Source organism: Oncorhynchus mykiss, chromosome 28, assembly GCF_013265735.2.
Source record: "Oncorhynchus mykiss isolate Arlee chromosome 28, USDA_OmykA_1.1, whole genome shotgun sequence".
Taxonomy (NCBI): Eukaryota; Metazoa; Chordata; class Actinopteri; order Salmoniformes; family Salmonidae; genus Oncorhynchus; species Oncorhynchus mykiss.
Genome location: NC_048592.1, coordinates 32,191,802 through 32,209,312, shown reverse-complemented (window position 1 = coordinate 32,209,312; position 17,511 = coordinate 32,191,802). Strand labels below are relative to the sequence as shown.

Here is a 17,511-nt window from a genome sequence, read left to right as displayed (position 1 = left end):
GTATATTTGAGGTAGATCCCCACAGAAATATGTTTGTGTGGGTGTGTTGGGAGTGTCAGTTTAGTATGTGTGGGTCAAGTAAGTGTGCATAGAGCCAGTGCAAGAGAGTCTGTGCAATAAAAAAAACCTGGTCAATACAAATAGTCCGGGTAGCCATTTGATTAAGTGTTCAGCGATCTTATGGCTTGTGGGTACAAGCTGTTCAGCTGTGGGTACAAGCTGTTCAGGAACCCCAAGCTGTTCAGGAACCCAGGGATGTACTGGGCCGTACACACTACCTTCTGTAGCGTCTTATTGTCGGATGCCAAGCAGTTGCCATACCAAGTGGTGATGCAGCCAATCAAGATGCTTTCAATGGTGTAACTGTAGAACTTTGAGGATCTGAGGGCCCATGCCAAATCTTTTCAGTCTCCTGAGGGGGGAAATAGGCTTTGTCGTGCCCTATTAATGTTGGTTGGTGTATTTGGACCATGATAGGTGATGTGGACATCGAGGAACTTGAAGTTCTCGACCCACTCCACTACAGCCCGGTCGATGGAAGGGCCGAGCATGCCTCCATTCACGTTTCCTGAAGAGCACGATCAGCTCTTTTGTCTTGCTGACATTGAGGGAGGTTTTTCTCCTGGCACCATACTACTACTCTGACCACCTCCGTATAGGCTGTCTCACTGTTGTCAGTGATCAGGCCTACCACCGGTGTCGTCAGCAAATTTGATGGTGTTGGAGTCGTGCGCAGATACAGTCATGGGTGAACAGGGAGTACAGGAGGGGACTAGGCACGCACCCGAGACCCTCGTTTTGAGGGTCAGCATGGCAGATGTTTCCTACCCACACCACCTGGGGGCAGCCCATGAGCAAGTCCAGAATCGATTTGCAGAGGGAGGTGTTTAGTCCCAAGGTCCTTAGCTTAGTGATGAGCTTGAAGGGCACTATGGTGTTGAACGCTGAGCTATAGTCAATGAAAATCATTCTCATGGAGGTGTTCTTGTTGTCCAGGTGGGAAAGGGAAGTGTGGAGTTTAATGGAGAGTACCTCCATCTGTGGTGGTAGGAGAATTGGAATGGGTCCAGGGTGCCTGGGACGATTGATGTGAGCCACAACTAGCCTTTCAAAGCATTTAATGGCTACAGATGTTGAGTACTATAGGGCGACAGTCATTTAAACAGGTTACCTTGGCAATCTTGGGCACATGGACTATGGTGGTCTGCTTGAAACATGTAGGTAATACAGACTGGGTCAGGGAGAGATTGAAAATGTCATTGAAAACACTTGCCAGCTGGTCAGTGCATGCTCGGAGTACGCATCCTGGTAATCGTTCTGGCCCTGTGGACTTGTGAATGTTAGCCTGCTTAAAAAGTTCTTATGTCGGCTACAGAGATCTTGATCACACAGTCGTCCAAAGCAGCTGGTGCTCTCATGCATGGTTCAGTATTGCTTGCCTCAAACCAAGCATAGAAGGCATTTAGCTTGTCTGATAGGTTGCATCACTGGGCAGCTCGCTGCTGGGTTTCCCTTTGTAAATTGTGATAGTTTGCAAGCCCTGCCACATTCGACAAGTGTCAGAGCCGGTGTAATAGGATTCAGTCTTAGTCCTGTATTGACGCTTTGTCTGTTTGATGATGTCTTACAAGCATCCAGATTGGTGTCCCGCTCCTTGAAATCTGCAGCCTTTAGCTCAGTGTGGATGTTGCCTGTAATCCATGGCTTCTGGCTGGGATATGTATGTGCGGTCACTGTGGGTGATGATGTCGTCAATGCACTAATTAATGAAGAAGGTGACTGATGGGGTAAACTCCTCAATGCCATTGGATGAATCCTGGAACATATTCTAGTCTGCGATAGCAAAACAGTCCTGTAGCTTAGCATCCACTTAAAAAAAAATGTGTTGTAAAAACTCTTGTTAAATGGTATGGCCTACAGCTTATCATGAGGTATTCTAACTCAGGTGAACAGAACCTTGAGACTTCCGTAATATTAGAGATTGTGCACCAGCGGTTGTTAACAGAGACACACACCACCCCCTTTGAGTTTACCCGACGATGCCATTCTGTCTTGCTGATGTATAGAAAAACCTACTAGATTTATATTTTAAATGATTTTGTTCAGCCACGACTGAAAAACATAGGATATTACAGTTCTTCAGATCACGTTGATAGGATAGTCTCGAATGGAGCTCGTCCAATTTATTTTCCAGTGATTGCACGTTTGCCAATAGAACGAACGGAGGGTAGAGGCGGTTTATCCACATGCCGGCGTAGTGTCGTTGGGTATCCTGCACGCCGGCCTCTATAACACCGCCTCTTCCTTTTTTGATCGTCGGGAATTTGGGCCTGGTCCGGGATGAGCAATATGTACTTCGCCGCCAACTCATTGAAGTAGAAATCCTCATCCAAATCGAGGTTAGTGATCGCTTTTCTGATGTCCAGAAGCTCTTTTCGGTCATAGGAAATGATAATGGAAACATTATGGACAAAAAAAAAGTTACGATCAGCACAACAACCCAACAAAAAAAAAATAGCACAATTGGCCAGGAGCCCGTAAAACGTCTGCTATTCCCTCCAGCGCCATTCTTCTATTCATTCCGGCTTTGATGCCAAGAAGGGAATGGTCTGTTGGTGGCGGCACGTTACAGAAATTGTCAAATAATATTGGATGAATGTCATTGTTTATTTCAAGGTATGTCTTTATTTTTGCTGAACTGCCTGATCTTTATTGGATATAATTTGCAGGATATCATGGTAGCCAATGTTTGTGTTAGCCATTATATATGGATTTACTGCTGCTAGTAGTAGCGGCTCTCAGTTTAGCATGTGGCTAGCTATAGCTCCCATTGGCCAACAACAGAGTGTTAGCCAGTTTGGTCATAGACGTCAATTGTATATTATGATAGACAATGTTAATCTTGATTTTGTGTAACAGTAGGAGAAATGCTGAACTGCTAATAAGTGATGTGTTTCAAGGCTGCTAGTGGTTAGCTAGTAGGGGGAAGCCAGGGGTGGAAAAGGGGCTATGCTAAAAGCCTAAACGCTGTATTGTGATCAAACATTTTTAGCTGATACAGAATAAAGAAATCACAGGATATGGTCAGATGAAAAGTTGGATTTAGACTTTTTAGAGGCCCTTTAAGATAGTGGTCTGAACCTAGCTACAGTATGTTAATATTATTCATGACTTACAGGTTGCCTGGATGCCATATCACTTTGGGCTTTAGCATAGTGCTCGGTTGTTCATTGTCATGCCATGCATATAGCAGAGGGGCTGGCTAAAGCACAAACAGATCTGGCCAGGTCCTTTAATTCAAAACCTGGTTCTTGTTGGCTCACCTGTACATGTCGTGTTTGGCATCTGCCCTGCGGCTCTTGGAGGGTTCGTAAGCTTCGGGTGGCATGTAGATGACGGTGCCCCCCATCTCAGGTGGCTTGGATCCTGAGCCTTTACTGATGGATAGCTGACGCCACTTAGACAGGCCAAAATCTGCTATCTGGACACAACAAGGACAACTGGGTTTTGAGAGCAGGATTTTGCAACGAAAAGTGAAAATTCTTATTGGACAGGTAGTACTTCCTTGTTTTCAAACATTTTCTCCCTACAAGAACACAACCCTGAACTTCCAAGGAGACATTGATCATCAGAGACATTCAAATATGTAGGCCTAGGCTATTTCTCAGGGAAATTCGAAAATGCTGTTTATTTATACACAACCAAAATGAATCTGGGCCATTACGACTTTAGTCAGTTAAAAGCCTCATTAATACATGAAGCTTAATAGGGGCAGATGAAGATTAGATTGGTTCATGCAGGAGGGTTGAGCTGGATGATGGAGAGCTGATTCATATTTTAATCATCTCCTGCCCCCGTTTTCAGTATGACCAAACAGTTTAATTGGAACCATGAATATTTCGGTCATATTAAATGGAAGACAAATTGCCTTTGCCTTAGCAAACAAAATCAAATGTTATTTGTCAACATGCTTTGTAAAACAATAGGCTTAGACGAACAGTGATTCAGGGGACTATATAATATGAAAACTGCTAAGTAAGACAGAGGTTGACACACACACCTTGACATGAAACTCTCCGTCGAGCAGAATGTTCTGCGTTTTGAGGTCGTGGTGCAGGAGGGGTGGGGTCATGTTGTGTAGGAAGTTAACCCCTAGAGCTATCTCGTACAGGACACGCAGCCTCAACGACCAGGCCAGCAGGGGGTACACTGTCTTCTACAGAGTGTGGGAGGAGAGAAGGGAAAGTACTACCAGTAGCTCGCAGCCCACCTAAGAGTAACTCGCCAAACAATTCTGAAAGTACATGACATTTTCAAATGTTCTACCGCAAACAGTCATAAACAAATCTCACAAGTATCAGACACTGCAAGCTGCCAGCTCCATTTAAAAAAAATGCAACATTGACATCATCACAACCCTGGTTGGCCACGATTTGCTTAAATTGCCAAACCTAACACAATATCTGCCAATTAATGTTCAGCAATATTGATCGGATTCAAGTCGGGGCTCGGGCTGGGCCACTCGAGGACATTCAGAGACTTGTCCCAAAGCCACTCCTGCGGGGTCTTGGCTGTGTGCTTACGGTCGTTGTGCTGTTGGGAAAGTGAACCTTAGCCCCGGTCTGAGGTCCTGAGTGCTCTGGAGCAGAATTTTATCAAAGATCTCTGTACTTTGCTCCGTTCATCTTTCCCATGATCCTGACTAGTCTTCCAGTCTCTTCCACTGAAAAACATCCCCACAGCATGATGCTGCCACCACCATGCTTCTCCCTAGGGATGGTTCCAGGTTTCCTCTAGAAGTGACACTTGGCATTCAGACCAAAGAGTTCAATCTTGGTTTCATCAGACAAGATAATCTGGTTTCTCATGGTCTGAGAGTCCTTTAGGTGCCTTTTGGCAAACTTCAAGCAGGCCGTCATGTGCCTTTTACTGAGGAGTGGCTTTTGTCTGGCCACTCTACCATATAGGCCTGAAAGGTGGAGTGCTGCAGAGATGATTGTCCTTCTAGAAGGTTATCCCGTCTCCACAGAGGAACTCTGGAGCTCTGTCCCTGACAAAGGCCTGACTCTGATTGCTCAGTCTGGTAGGGCGGCCAGCTCTAGGAAGTGTGTCTGTGATTCCACACTTCTTCCATTTAAGAATGAGGGAGGCCACTGTGTTCTTGGGGACCTTCAATGCTACAGACATGTTTTCTTATCCATCACCAGATCTGTGCCTCGACAATCCTGTCTCTGAGCTCTAGGGACAATTCCTTCGACCACAGGTGGACTCCAATCAAGTTGTAGAAACATCTCAAGAATGATCAATGGAAACAGGATGCACCGGAGCTCAAGTTCAAGTCTCATAGCAAAGGGTCTGAATATTTATGTAAATAAGGTATGTTTTTTTTATGCTTGCTAATTTGTAAAAAAAAAATCTAAAAAACAGTTTTCCCTTTGTCATTATGGGGTATTGTGTGTAGATGGACTTTAACATTTTTGAAAAAATGTTTTAATCCATTTTAGAATAAGGCTGTAACGTAAGAACATTTGGGGAAAGGGTCTGAATAGTTTCCAAATGCACTGTATAGAATTTGTTCCTATTATTTGCAAACTTTGGCATGAAATGAGCAGTACAGAACCATTGCTAGACTGTGACATTAGACATCACATGCCTCACTCGCTAGATGCTCAATGAAAAATAGTCTTCAGATGTGATTAACCATTGACATGGACTCAGAACATCCAATTCCATTGTTTCTCTATGATCAATTGTTAATTTTATTTCACTCTAAAAATTACAATCTAAAACCAGGAACATTTTTACTGAGTTGTTTATTAACCATTCTTTTACTTGGTATAATCGACAGAAAAAAATAGTGCACTACTTTTTCTTGTACACTAAAGACCTGGGGAAGAGTTGCAGGGTAGTGGAGAAGAGAATGTGCCTATTTAAAAACTAGGGAAAAAAAGTTGTAGCTCGGGATGTTTCATTGTATTAAAAGAAGCTCTAAATGCTAGAAAATGTAGGAGACCCCTGGACTGGGGGGAATGAGAAGAAATGCCAGTGCTAAGTATTGTGCCGACATCGCAGCGCTCACATTTTTCAGTCATAGCGAGAGTATTGCAATCTGATAGCCTGAATGACATTCTTCTTCATTCAAAATGATAGTGGTAAACACTATGCCTATACTCTGCTTCGAAACAGTTGTGGGAGAAGGAAATGAAAAGCCCCTAGACTGGTATGGCAAGATTCTTGTGCCTCAGTCCCAACTCCCTTGTTTGAACAGGTACACTGTTCTTACTAACGGTGTGTACCTCGTGAAGCAGCTGATCCAGAGAGCCATTGCTCATGTACTCAGTGACGATGCAGAAGAACTCAGGCTCGTTGCACACGCCAAAGATTTGGATGATGTAGTTGAACCTGGCCTTGTGAAGCACCTCCGCCTCCTTCAGTAGGCAATTCCTCTCCCTGTAAACACAGTCATGATGAGAACATTTTGACATTAGTCATTCAAATGACACAGGAATTGAGATTCATATTGAATCTTTGTGTGTATTGAAAAAAATAAGGTACATTTCTGAGTGATAGAAAACAGTGAAATTAATGTATTTTCTATTCAAATTGGCACATATCCATGAGGCTCGTAATATCTACTTCTCCTTTAGCCCAATATTGGACTAGAGAGCCTAACTTTACTTCTTAGTCCAAGGACCTTACGTGTTCTATTTAAAAAGGGCGAGATGCCTCGAAGCCAAATCCCTCTACTTTCATATCAAAATAATTTCACAAATGCAAAATACACACTGTATTTAACACAGTTGCAGCCGACAGTATTTTTCCCTGACAACACGTTTGTGGCGCCTGTCTTCCGTTTACACACAGATGTTCGGAGACGCAGAGAGCTAATTAGCACAGGTCAGTTAGTCACCGTCTCCTGTAAACAAACGCTGTAACATGGAAATGTGGCCGTGTGGGAACCCTATAAAAAAAGGTGTATCAATTTAAACCTTTTGTATTTTGAAAATCCTTTATCGCTGACATGAAAGATATGGTTCTCATGGTTGCAAAACCGTACCGCAAGCAACGCATGTTAATTATCCATGGCAATGCTCAGATTTAGTGTCGGGGATATTAATGAAACTCCCCTGTACAGAACACGTATTCGACTAATGACTTATGTGTAATGTACTGGAACTTTGAGTCATGATCATGGCCTATCTAGTCGATACATTAATCAAATCTGACAAGGCGATGATAGATTAGATCTCGATTTGAACAAACATACCTTTCGCCAACAGGCGAATCCAATTTCAGACACTTGATGGCAACGGTGGTCCGCCAATCGCAATGCTGTGCCTTGAACACGGTTCCGAACCCACCTTTACTCAGGTAATGCAAGTCCGTCAGCTTTTGATAGGGGATCACCGGTAGAGTGCTCGTGAGACTACAAAGGTTCACACAGCCCGTGTGCTGCTGCTCCATAATTATTGTGAACCTACAATAAGGAGCTCTTGAAAAAAGCTTGTCCTCCTCTGACTAAAAGAGAAAGCGGAATTGAGAGTTCCTGTTCCCGATGCAACGAAAAGACCCTGGTGGCTTGACAGAGCCGAGTACAGTTCCATTAAAAAGGTAGCTAGCTACGTGATGACGTTTGACTTGCAGGTTTGATATAATGTGCTCGCGCTGCCAGTGTTAATGATTGCAACTGGACGTCGGAAGAAAAAAAAAAACAGTGACTTGAATTGTTGCTAACAAAAAAATGTTAGACTGTCCTTTTCTGTCAATGTATCCAACTCTCTAGCGAGTAACGTTAGGGACTAAAAACCACTCCACGCCAAAACAACCGGTGACTGATTTATACTTGTAAGCTAAAGACACGGCATTGGGGCATATTCTTGACCCTGTAGAAGTCCGTCATTAGTTAGCTAGTAGCGTGCTACAAAATAACTGACTGATTAAAATAAGGACAGCAATGTTTACATTTTACGTTTAGGTAACTACGAAAGCGGTGGTTTCTGTGTCCGTTGTTGTAATTGTGTGAAGGGATAGGATGACAAGACCCTTCCGGGTTTCTTTTGAGTTACATTCAGGATCCGAACGTTATGGCGTTGTGATTGGGCTCGTTCGAGCGGACCAATTTTGTCAAGTCTCATTTCAAAGTGCGATATATTATGGGGATAAAAACGGTCCGATTTGCTCCTTACATCGACTTCATGAACGTCACAAAAACCATGTGATCAAAGGTCATGAAGTTTCGACTGCAATGTTCAGTTGTTGTTTGTTTGACCCACGCGAATTTGACCGAAGATGTGACCCGCATTCATGTGGATATGTACAATTTAATGTGATATGAGGCTCTCTCGGTAAACAATTAAAAGTACAATGTACACACATATTTACAGTTTGTGAGTGTGTAATATGGAGGTTTGAGATATGTTTATTTCGAAATGACAAAGAAACACTTTATAAAACAATGGCAACACTGCCATGTTGCACTGAGCCATCATTGTCCGACTCAATCAATCAATCAAATTTATTTATAAAGCCCTTACATCAGCCTATGTCACAAAGTGCTGTACAGAAACCCAGCCTAAAACCCCAAACAGCAAGTAATGCAGGCGCAGATGTACTTTCCCCAGCTTTCCTTCTGGACTTTCTTCTGCACTCGGTTGCTTCAGCCTTACCACTAAAACAAGCTCATTGACTCTTCAAAAAGGACTGCAACATTCTGGCACCATCTGAAGTACTTTGCTATAATTCGTTTGACGTGTCAAGTAGCAAATATATACCATCATATTTAATAACGCGGCAAAAAATGAAAGTAAAACACGAAAAAGACAAGTTGAAATATATAGGTTTTGTTGCCCATATATTTACTTTACGGTATCTTTGAACGCCTTTGCTGGGAAATTGGCGGGATTTAGACACGCCCACATGCGACACTCGTTTTTTTTGTGACCACAGAGAGACAATAAATATATGTAATATATTGTGGACAGTAAAAAAAAAATATATATAAAAAAATTACAATCAATTGTGTGTGTATGAAAGTGTGTAGATATATGTGAATGCACTCCTTTAGCGCCCCACCCCTCTCCCCCTGCACAGTTGTGAGCTATAATTTTAATGACGTTTTTTATCTTTTATATATTTTTTTTTTTTTTTTTTTAAAGTAAACACCACAAACTCATGTCGGGAAAAGAAAAAGGCGAAACTAATCTACGCCCGTTCTGATAAAAACATTAGGGCATCTAGCCTCGGGGGATGCCTTGCTTGACCACACCCTCTTCCTTGCTCCTGGCCTGCCCTGCCTCTTCCACCAATCCAATTGTTTCTTATGGACAGACAAGAGCAGAAGCTCTGAGCTGTCCGATCAGGTCCATTGTCTTGTCTACTGGACAGTAAGAAAAGGGAAGGGTCAGTTCTACAACTGAATGCATTCAACTGAAATGCGTCTTCCGCATTTAACCCAAACACATCCATGTCTGGTTTGTCATTGATAGTTTATCCCCCCAAAAAAACTAGTATACAAATACATTTTGGTGATGCATTTGTAAGAGTTGATGTTTTCGCTTTTTGAGAGATAATGCGCTAGGACACTGGAGCAAGATAGAAAACTCAAGCAAGCGGATTGTAGATTTTCCAATCTATTAGGGAATTTCCCAGATATTTGGGTATCATGACGTGATTGTTTTCAAATAACTTTGAAGGACATGGGTCTCTACAAGGGAATTTTGCTCCAATGTTGTTTGTGACCGATTGTGAAAGAGAAGTGCGCGTTTATGTCTAGCTGACGTGAGAGGGAACCAAATAAAATTGGTACACATCCACAGTTTCCAAACTAATGCCGCGTTCTTATGCTAGTCGGAACTAGGAAACTCGGAATTGTCAAACTGCTGTTTCGTTAAATGCGGCACGTGTTCCAACAGTTGGCATGTCGGGAATTGCGAGTTTCCTAGTAGTATGTGAACGCGGCATCATACTGTAGAGGCGTGAATTGTCAGAGCTGTCCCACTGGATACAGATTGTAATTCAACGTCTATTCCACGTTGGTTGTTGTGGAAACAACGTCAATTCAAACGGTATGCCCAGTGGGGTGGGTCTTTGCATAAACTAGCTAAATGGAGAGAAAAAAATAAAAGTTAGCCAAAGTGTAATGATTTTGATCTAATAATTATTTTGTGACCACTCAAAGTAGGCTACAATAAAAGCATCGAGTGATAAATAAACCTATTTGAGTCGGATATTCACACTGAACTTTCTAATATGCTCGGCAGGAATTATCATGTTTACGTTAGCGTATCCGTCTGCCCATGCCCGGAAGGGGTCATTTTTCCGTCTTGTTTCGCTAGGATAATGCGGGAAGTGAGTGATTGACAATGCAGATGTTCTGTCCATGAACTTCATCTGGTATGCATACGTCGGTGATTCCAGAGAATCTGACCGGAATTTCTTAGTTTCTTTATCATCTACAGCTGTCAGGCATGCGGACTATCTTCTCCGATCTGTCCAGTATCCACATCTCCTTCTCCAAATCAGAGCAATTCGTTTCTAAAAGCCAGGGATAGGCTACAGTATGTGAGTATCCAAATATCTCTCTCTCTCGAACAGATAATGGATCACAATGTAACAACTCAAGCTCCTGTTTCTCTGCTTCATTATTCAAGAAGGTAAAGAGGTAAGATGGCCACCCCCTTTGTCCCAGTGCCTGTCCCCATGGAACGAACCCCGACCTGGCCAAAGAGGACCCCCCCCCTGGGTATTATCTCTAGCTCTGGCTTTTCACCTCCTGGAAAGTCCCCCTGGGTGAAGGCCACTGGGTCCTGGGGGGCCACGGTAGCCTGTCCGAGCCTCCCCCAGGCGTGTTCCAGCCCCGAGGGGTACAGGATATCCAGAGGAGGGGAGCAGGGGTCGGTCCAGGAGGATGGTACTCCAGGGGACAGTTGGGAGAGGCCCCTCACCCCTTCCCTGCTGGGCTATGAGGTCATGGAGGAGAGGGCAAAGTTCACGGTAAGGAGTCACCCATATGATTAATTGATTGTAATTCTATGATCACAACTTATTTGATTAAACAAATTAGTTGAAGCAGGTGGTACTTAGCTGGGACAAAAAATCCTGCACACATGATGTCAGGGAACTTGGTTTAAAAGTTCCATCCATGTTCCAGGTTCCCATCAGTTATTAAATGGTAGTTACTGTCGTATGCAGCATGTTGTTTTAAAGAGTTATAGGAGGCACATTTAATAATCAACATCCCATCTGGTTGAATTCCATACGATTTTGTGACTGCCTCTATCATGTGTGCTCTCATTCATGGAAAAGGCTGAACTAATAGTGTGTGTGTGTGTGTGTGTGTGTGTGTGTGTGTGTGTGTGTGTGTGTGTGTGTGTGTGTGTGTGTGTGTGTGTGTGTGTGTGTGGTGTGTTGTTAAATGACCAGAGATAGACAACCAGTCACAAGGAAGTGACTCTGGAGTGTGATTCAGTTAGGTAGGGTAGCTGTATTTTATTCTTACAACCACAATCTCCTTTTAGAAAGATTGATGCTGCTTTGTAATTTCTATCTTCCTTTTCAGATATATATATATATATATATATATATATATATATATATATATATATATATATATATATATATATATATTTTAAATGGCATCAGATACTGTGTTTTTGTGTGTAGTTGGCTTGGTTTTATAACACACTCACTAAAGTAGTATCTAAAGATTAGTGGTGCTGAGAGATACATTAAGTGTCTGATAAGAGTATACCTTTAACAGAACTGAACAAACATTGTGTTATGGCTGTGGTTACTTACATCCATGTCTTTGTGTGTATACAGCAGAGTTGCCCAACTGGCAGCCCACGGGCCAAAGTGGTTTTCGGCCCCCCACATTTTCTATTAAAAAAAAAAATAGTTTGTCCTCACTGTACATTTTTTATTGTTGGACATAAAAGACTGCAAAAACACCAGGAAATCATCTCTAAGTAATTTCAGATATATGTTCCCAAGCATTCCCACACATAATAGGGAGACATGCCATCATATACAAATGTAAGCAAGGTTTCAGTCAAACATTACATCTGTTTGAGCTTCTTGCGCTCAATTTTCAGTCTCCAAATGATTTGTAATTATGTTCCTGTCCCCCGACCATCCGCTCAAGAAAAAATAGTTCCGTCGCTATTGATGATCCCTGGCATAAAGTATATGATACAAAAATAACATGGTTTATTTTTCACTGCAGGTGTATAAAATCTTGGTGAGAAGGAATGAGGAAGAGAACTGGGTGATCTTCAGAAGGTACACAGACTTCGCCAGACTCAACGATAAGGTGAGCTTCTGCAGCAGACACCAGGGCTCAGTTCTGAATAGTCCCTTCCACTGGATGAACTGGCCATTCTATTTCTATCAAGTCCAATTGTATTTGTCACATGCGCCGAATACAACAGGTGTAGTAGACCTTACAGTGAAATGCTGAATACAACAGGTGTAGTAGACCTTACAGTGAAATGCTGAATACAACAGGTGTAGTAGACCTTACAGTGAAATGCTTACTTACAACCCTTAACCAACAATGCAGTTTTAAGGGAAAAAAAGAAAGTAAGAGATAAGAAATAGTTAAAGAGCAGCAGTAAATAACAATAGAGGGGCTATATACAGGGGGTACTGGTACAGAGTCAATGTGGAGGCTATATACAGGGGGTACTGGTACAGAGTCAATGTGCGGGGACATTGGTGTCGAGTTATTTGAGGTAATATGTACATGTAGGCAGAGTTATTAAAGTGACTATGCATTGATAAGATAATAACAGAGAGTAGCAGCAGCATAGAGGGGGGGGGGGGGGGGGGGGGGGGGCAATGCAAATCTGGGTAGCCATTTGATTAGCTGTTCAGGATTCTTATGGCTTGGGGCTAGAAGCTGTTAAGAAGTCTTTTGGACCTAGACTTGGTGCTCCGGTACCGCTTTCTGTGTGGTAGCAGAGAGGACAGTCTATGACTAGGGTGGCTGGAGTCTTTGACTATTTTTTTAGGTCCTTCCTCTGACACCACCTGGGATAGAGTTCCTGGATGGCAGGAAGCTTAGCCCCGGTGATGCACTGGGCTGTACACACTACCCCCTGTAGTGCCTTCCGGTCAGAGGGCAAGCAGTTGCCATACCAGGCAGTGATGCAAACCGTCAGGATGCTCTCGATGGTGCAGCTGTAAAACCTTTTGAGGATCTGAGGACCCATGCCAAATCTTTTTAGTCTCCTAAGGGGGAATAGGTTTTGTTGAGCCCTCTTCACGACCGTCTTGGTTTGCTTGGACCATGACAGTTTGTTGGTGATGTGGACACCAAGGAACTTGAAGCTCTCAACCTGCTCCACTGCAGCCTCGTTGATGTTCATGGGTGCGTGCTCGGTTCTCCTTTTCCTGTTGTCCACAATCATCTCCTTTGTCTTGATCACGTTGAGGGAGAGGTTGTTGTACTGGCACCACACGGTCTGGTCACTGACCTCCGGCTGTTTCATCGTTGTCGGTGATCAGGCCTACCACTGTTGTGTCACCGGCAAACTTAATGATGGTGTTGGAGTCGTGCCTGGCCCTGCAGTCATGCGTGAACAGGGAGTACAGGAGGGGACTGAGCACGCACCCCTGAGGGGACCCCGTAATGGGATCAGCATGGAGGATGTGTTGTTACCTACCCTTACCATCTAGGGACGGCCTGTCAGGAAGTCCAGGATTCAATAGTGAATTTGAGATTAGGGTCAATGTCATTGAGTAGTGCCATAAAATCTGACAGCTCAGTTCAGTTCCTTCCCATATGCAAAAAAATGTAGTCAATATATCGATACCACTTCAGGACTTTATTCAAAAATGGATTTCCGTTTTCTTTATTAACAAAACTTTCTTCAAAAAGACCCACATAAAGGTTAGCATAACTCGGAGTGAATGTGGAACCCATCGATGTTCCATTAGTTTGGAAGTAGTATTCATCATTAAACCTGAAATAGTTATACTTCAAAACATATTTTGTCAGCTCTAGAATGAAGTTTGTTCGATATTCACTAGTATCTCTGTCTCCCAAATAGTGTGCTAGTGCTGACAGCCCCCCCCCAACCCCCCCACATGGGGAATGCTGGTATATAGACTCTCGACATCTAATGTGACCAGAATTCTGGTAAATTACTATTGCAGCTGGAAACGGCAGATTTTTCTTCAATGGAAGATTGCATCATCTGTGATCTGTTGGGGCTGTATGCAAATTGGAGTGGGTCTTGGCTTTCTGGGATAATGGTGTTGATGTGAGCCATGACCAGCCTTTCAAAGCATTTTATGGCTACAGACGTGAGTGCTACTGGTCGGTAGTCATTTAGGCAGGTTAACTTAGTGTTCTTTGGCACAGGGACTATGGTGGTCTGCTTGAAACATGTTGGTATTACAGACTCGGATAGGAAGAGGTTGAAAATGTCAGTGAAGACACTTGCCAGTTGGTCAGCGCATACATGGAGTACACGTCCTGGTAATCCGTCTGACCCTGTGGCCTTGTGAATGTTGACCTGTTTAAAGGTCTTACTCACATCGGCAGCGGAGAGCGTGATCACACAGTTGTCCGGGAACAGCTGATGCTCTCATGCATGTTTCAGTGTTACTTGCCTTGAAGCAAGCATGGAAGTATTTTAGCTTGTCTGGTAGGCTTGTGTCACTGGCCTGTTCTCGGCTGTGCTTCCCTTTGTAGTCTGTAATAGTTTGCAAGCCCTGCCACATTCGATCTTAGTCCTGTATTGATGCTTTTCGTGTTTGATGGTTCGTCGGAGGGCATAGCGGGATTTCTTATAAGCTTCCAGGTTAGAGTCCCGCTCCTTGAAAGTGGCAGCTCTAGCCTTTAGCTCAGTGCAAATGTTGCCTGTAATCCATGTCTTCTGGTTGGGGTATGTCCGTACAGTCACTGTGGGGACGACTTCGTCGATGCACTTATTGATGAAGCCAGTGACTGATGTGGTGTCCTCCTCAATGCCATCAGAAGAATCCCGGAACATATTCCAGTCTGTGCTAGCAAAACAGTCCAGTAGTTTAGCATCTGCTTCATCTGACCACTTTTTTTAGACAGAGTCACTGCTGCTTCCTGATTTAATGCTTGGAAGCAGGAATCAGGAGGATAGAATTATGGTCAAATTCGCCAAATGGATGGAGATGGCGTGCTTTGTATTTGTCTCTGTGTGTGGCTCCCTGTGACTCATTTAATTGTGCCAAATCAAGGGCCAAATTGGTGAGATCATACGAGGAGATCAATAAAATCAACTTGACACCCTCCAACTTGAGGGAGCAATTTATGTGAATAAAATATTGAACTGCTCTCTCTCTGTGTTTTTCTCTCAGCTTAAGGAGTTATTTCCCAGGTTCAGACTAGCCCTTCCACCCAAGCGCTGGTTCAAGGATAACTACGACATGGAGTTTCTGGAGGAGAGACAGTTAGGCCTACAAGCCTTCCTACAGAACCTCATAGCACACAGAGATCTCACCAACAGGTGGACTTCAGCATTTCCCCTTCACCTTTATTTTATCTAGGGTTGTCTCACATGTCGTTTTCAAGAGAAATCAAGAGTGTGTCTTTTGTGTGTGCGTGTGTGTTTGGTACTACTCTTGAGTGTATCTGCAGTGAGTGCACAGATCGTAATTATATTGGAGGATGTCCATGTCGTCTTTCTGACCTTTGACCTTTCCCCCACAGTGAAGCGGTCAGACAGTTCCTTTGTCTGGATGATCCGCCAGGCCCCTTTGACAGCCTGGAGGAGAGCAGGGTGAGCTATCTCTACAGTACTTTTTTATTATCATTAACCTTTTAATAATACAGGTTAGTCTCATTGAGAACACATGTATTTTGCTAGAGAGATCTTATCAAGATAGTAGACCTACCAAATACTTAGCTGGCTCCATGCTATGGTCTCGGAATGTCAATTGTGAATAATTTAACAATTGTGTGGCAAGCAGCATACTTCAACCAACTGAGCCAAATAGAACTAGGGTTGTGTTCAGTAGGGCATATGACAGGAAATGTTATTGACATTAAACAAAAATGAGCTTTTCTTATTGGACAAGTCTAGGTAGTTCCTCTCTGTTTTATTCAGTGTTCTTCCATTTGGTGCCTCATGAACATAATCCAGGTTCGGTTTATTGTGGCAATCTTGCTGACAGGCTTTCTGTGAGACGCTGGAGGAGACCAACCACCGTCTACAGAGGGACCTGTCGGAGAAACAGCGAGAGATTGACTCTTTGAAAACAGCCCTGGATGAGAGACAGACCCACATTGGGCTCCTGGAGAAGAGAGTGAAGTGAGGATTTGTTCTTTCTCAGTGTCTGAAGACCTAGAAATCAGGCGATTGTGTGTTTGTGTGTCTGAAAAGGGTCCTGAGTTCTCGTGGAAATTGCAAGATGTACTCCCCATCTCCCACATGATCTGACCACACGATCCAGTTGTGTGTGTGTGTGTCTGTGGGCTTTTAGATGTATGTATTGTGTATGTGTTTCTACAGTATGTGTGTTAACATGGTGTCCCTCTGTCTCAGTGGTAAGTCCCCCAGCCCAGAGGGCCTTACTCCAGAGAGCAGCAGACTATCAGCCCTAGGCAGTGAGAACAGCTCTGACACAGACACTGCCGCAGACAGACACAGAGACACAGACGGAGAGGCGGACATAGACACAGACAGGGGATCATCCACTGCATTGGAGGCTGACCAGGAGACATGTCCTGAAAGAAGAAGGTACCTCGTTGACATCTCGTGTCTTTAGACACACAACCATCTCTCCTGTCCACAGAGCTACTTGTGCCAACCTGAGCTAGATGTTATACAGGTTATCTGACCTGTAAATAATCTTAAACTCCAATTAACAGACCCATATGATGTACAGATCACTGTTTACCTCCTCTCATGGAGACATAATAGGATATTTCATCTATGTCTCTGTGCTTTGTGATGTAACAATGTTTAATTTGACCTCTGACCTTTTACCTACTCTCTGTCAATCCAGCTCAGAAATCCAAGGGCCACTCAAGGGTCATGGGGCGTACTGGTCATCTGCGGCCATTGATTGTTCACCAGACGCTTTTATAAATTCAACAACTCCATAGAATGATGTGGAATTCTGCATTTGATTCTGACCTGGGACCTGGAAAAGTATATTATTCCAAGATGGACTGATGATGAGCTACGAGTGTATAGACTTCATGTACAGATTCTTGCTTGTAGTGACTGCGTTAATGGGTGATTGAAGTTTTCATATAAGGTGTGTGTGTGTGGGTGGGGGGGGGGGGGGGGGGGTTGTGTGTCTAAGGATTCTAGAAATATACTGTAGATGAGTATTGATTTCCAACACTTGTTCTGCTCTCATCTAATGCCTTGGTTGTAAAATAATCAAGTGAAGATATACTGCAATATGTGTCTAACTGCCTTACATCAATCTCTTTTCTACAAAGCTAAGTACTGTAGTACTGTACTCAGGTTCTCCTCCCTGCGAAAAGCAATACTAATAAACTTGATTGATCTTAAAACG

General features: G+C 43.4%; 2 protein-coding genes across 5 annotated transcripts in view; one reads left to right on the top strand and one right to left on the bottom strand.

Annotated features, from left to right (window-relative positions):
- Positions 1–7,498, bottom strand: part of LOC110508995 (receptor-interacting serine/threonine-protein kinase 2) — a 21,526-nt gene extending 14,028 nt beyond the window's left edge. Inside the window, exons 1-4 of the mRNA XM_021589929.2 lie at positions 7,268–7,498; positions 6,297–6,450; positions 4,061–4,216; positions 3,324–3,481 (exon numbers count right to left, since the gene is read on the bottom strand). Of these exons, the coding sequence (XP_021445604.1) occupies positions 3,324–3,481; positions 4,061–4,216; positions 6,297–6,450; positions 7,268–7,464 (665 nt within the window). The 5' untranslated portion in view covers positions 7,465–7,498. The remainder of the gene's footprint in view (positions 1–3,323; positions 3,482–4,060; positions 4,217–6,296; positions 6,451–7,267) is intronic.
- On the top strand, positions 7,489–17,511 carry LOC110508994 (sorting nexin-16). Of its 4 annotated transcripts, none has more exons than XM_036966209.1 (9): positions 7,489–7,611; positions 10,458–10,560; positions 10,650–10,992; positions 12,224–12,310; positions 15,340–15,488; positions 15,692–15,761; positions 16,156–16,292; positions 16,527–16,721; positions 16,990–17,511. In XM_036966209.1, exons 3-9 carry the CDS (start codon positions 10,666–10,668, stop codon positions 17,087–17,089), a joined length of 1,065 nt encoding a protein of 354 aa, XP_036822104.1. In that variant the 5' UTR covers positions 7,489–7,611; positions 10,458–10,560; positions 10,650–10,665; the 3' UTR covers positions 17,090–17,511. The 4 variants fall into 4 exon arrangements, with proteins under 4 accessions (XP_036822104.1, XP_021445602.1, XP_021445601.1 ...); XM_021589927.2 differs by lacking the exon at positions 7,489–7,611 and adding an exon at positions 9,927–10,064 and having other exon boundaries at positions 10,653–10,992; XM_021589926.2 differs by lacking the exon at positions 7,489–7,611 and adding an exon at positions 9,928–10,064.

Bases quoted from the DNA above. Each gene is read 5' to 3' on its own strand.
- LOC110508994 (XM_036966209.1), top strand. From the start codon at position 10,666: ATGGCCACCCCCTTTGTCCCAGTGCCTGTCCCCATGGAACGAACCCCG. The intron at 15,489-15,691 runs GTGGACTTCAGC...TTTCCCCCACAG, and splicing joins CACAGAGATCTCACCAACAG to TGAAGCGGTCAGACAGTTCC. The intron at 16,722-16,989 runs GTACCTCGTTGA...CTGTCAATCCAG, and splicing joins ACATGTCCTGAAAGAAGAAG to CTCAGAAATCCAAGGGCCAC.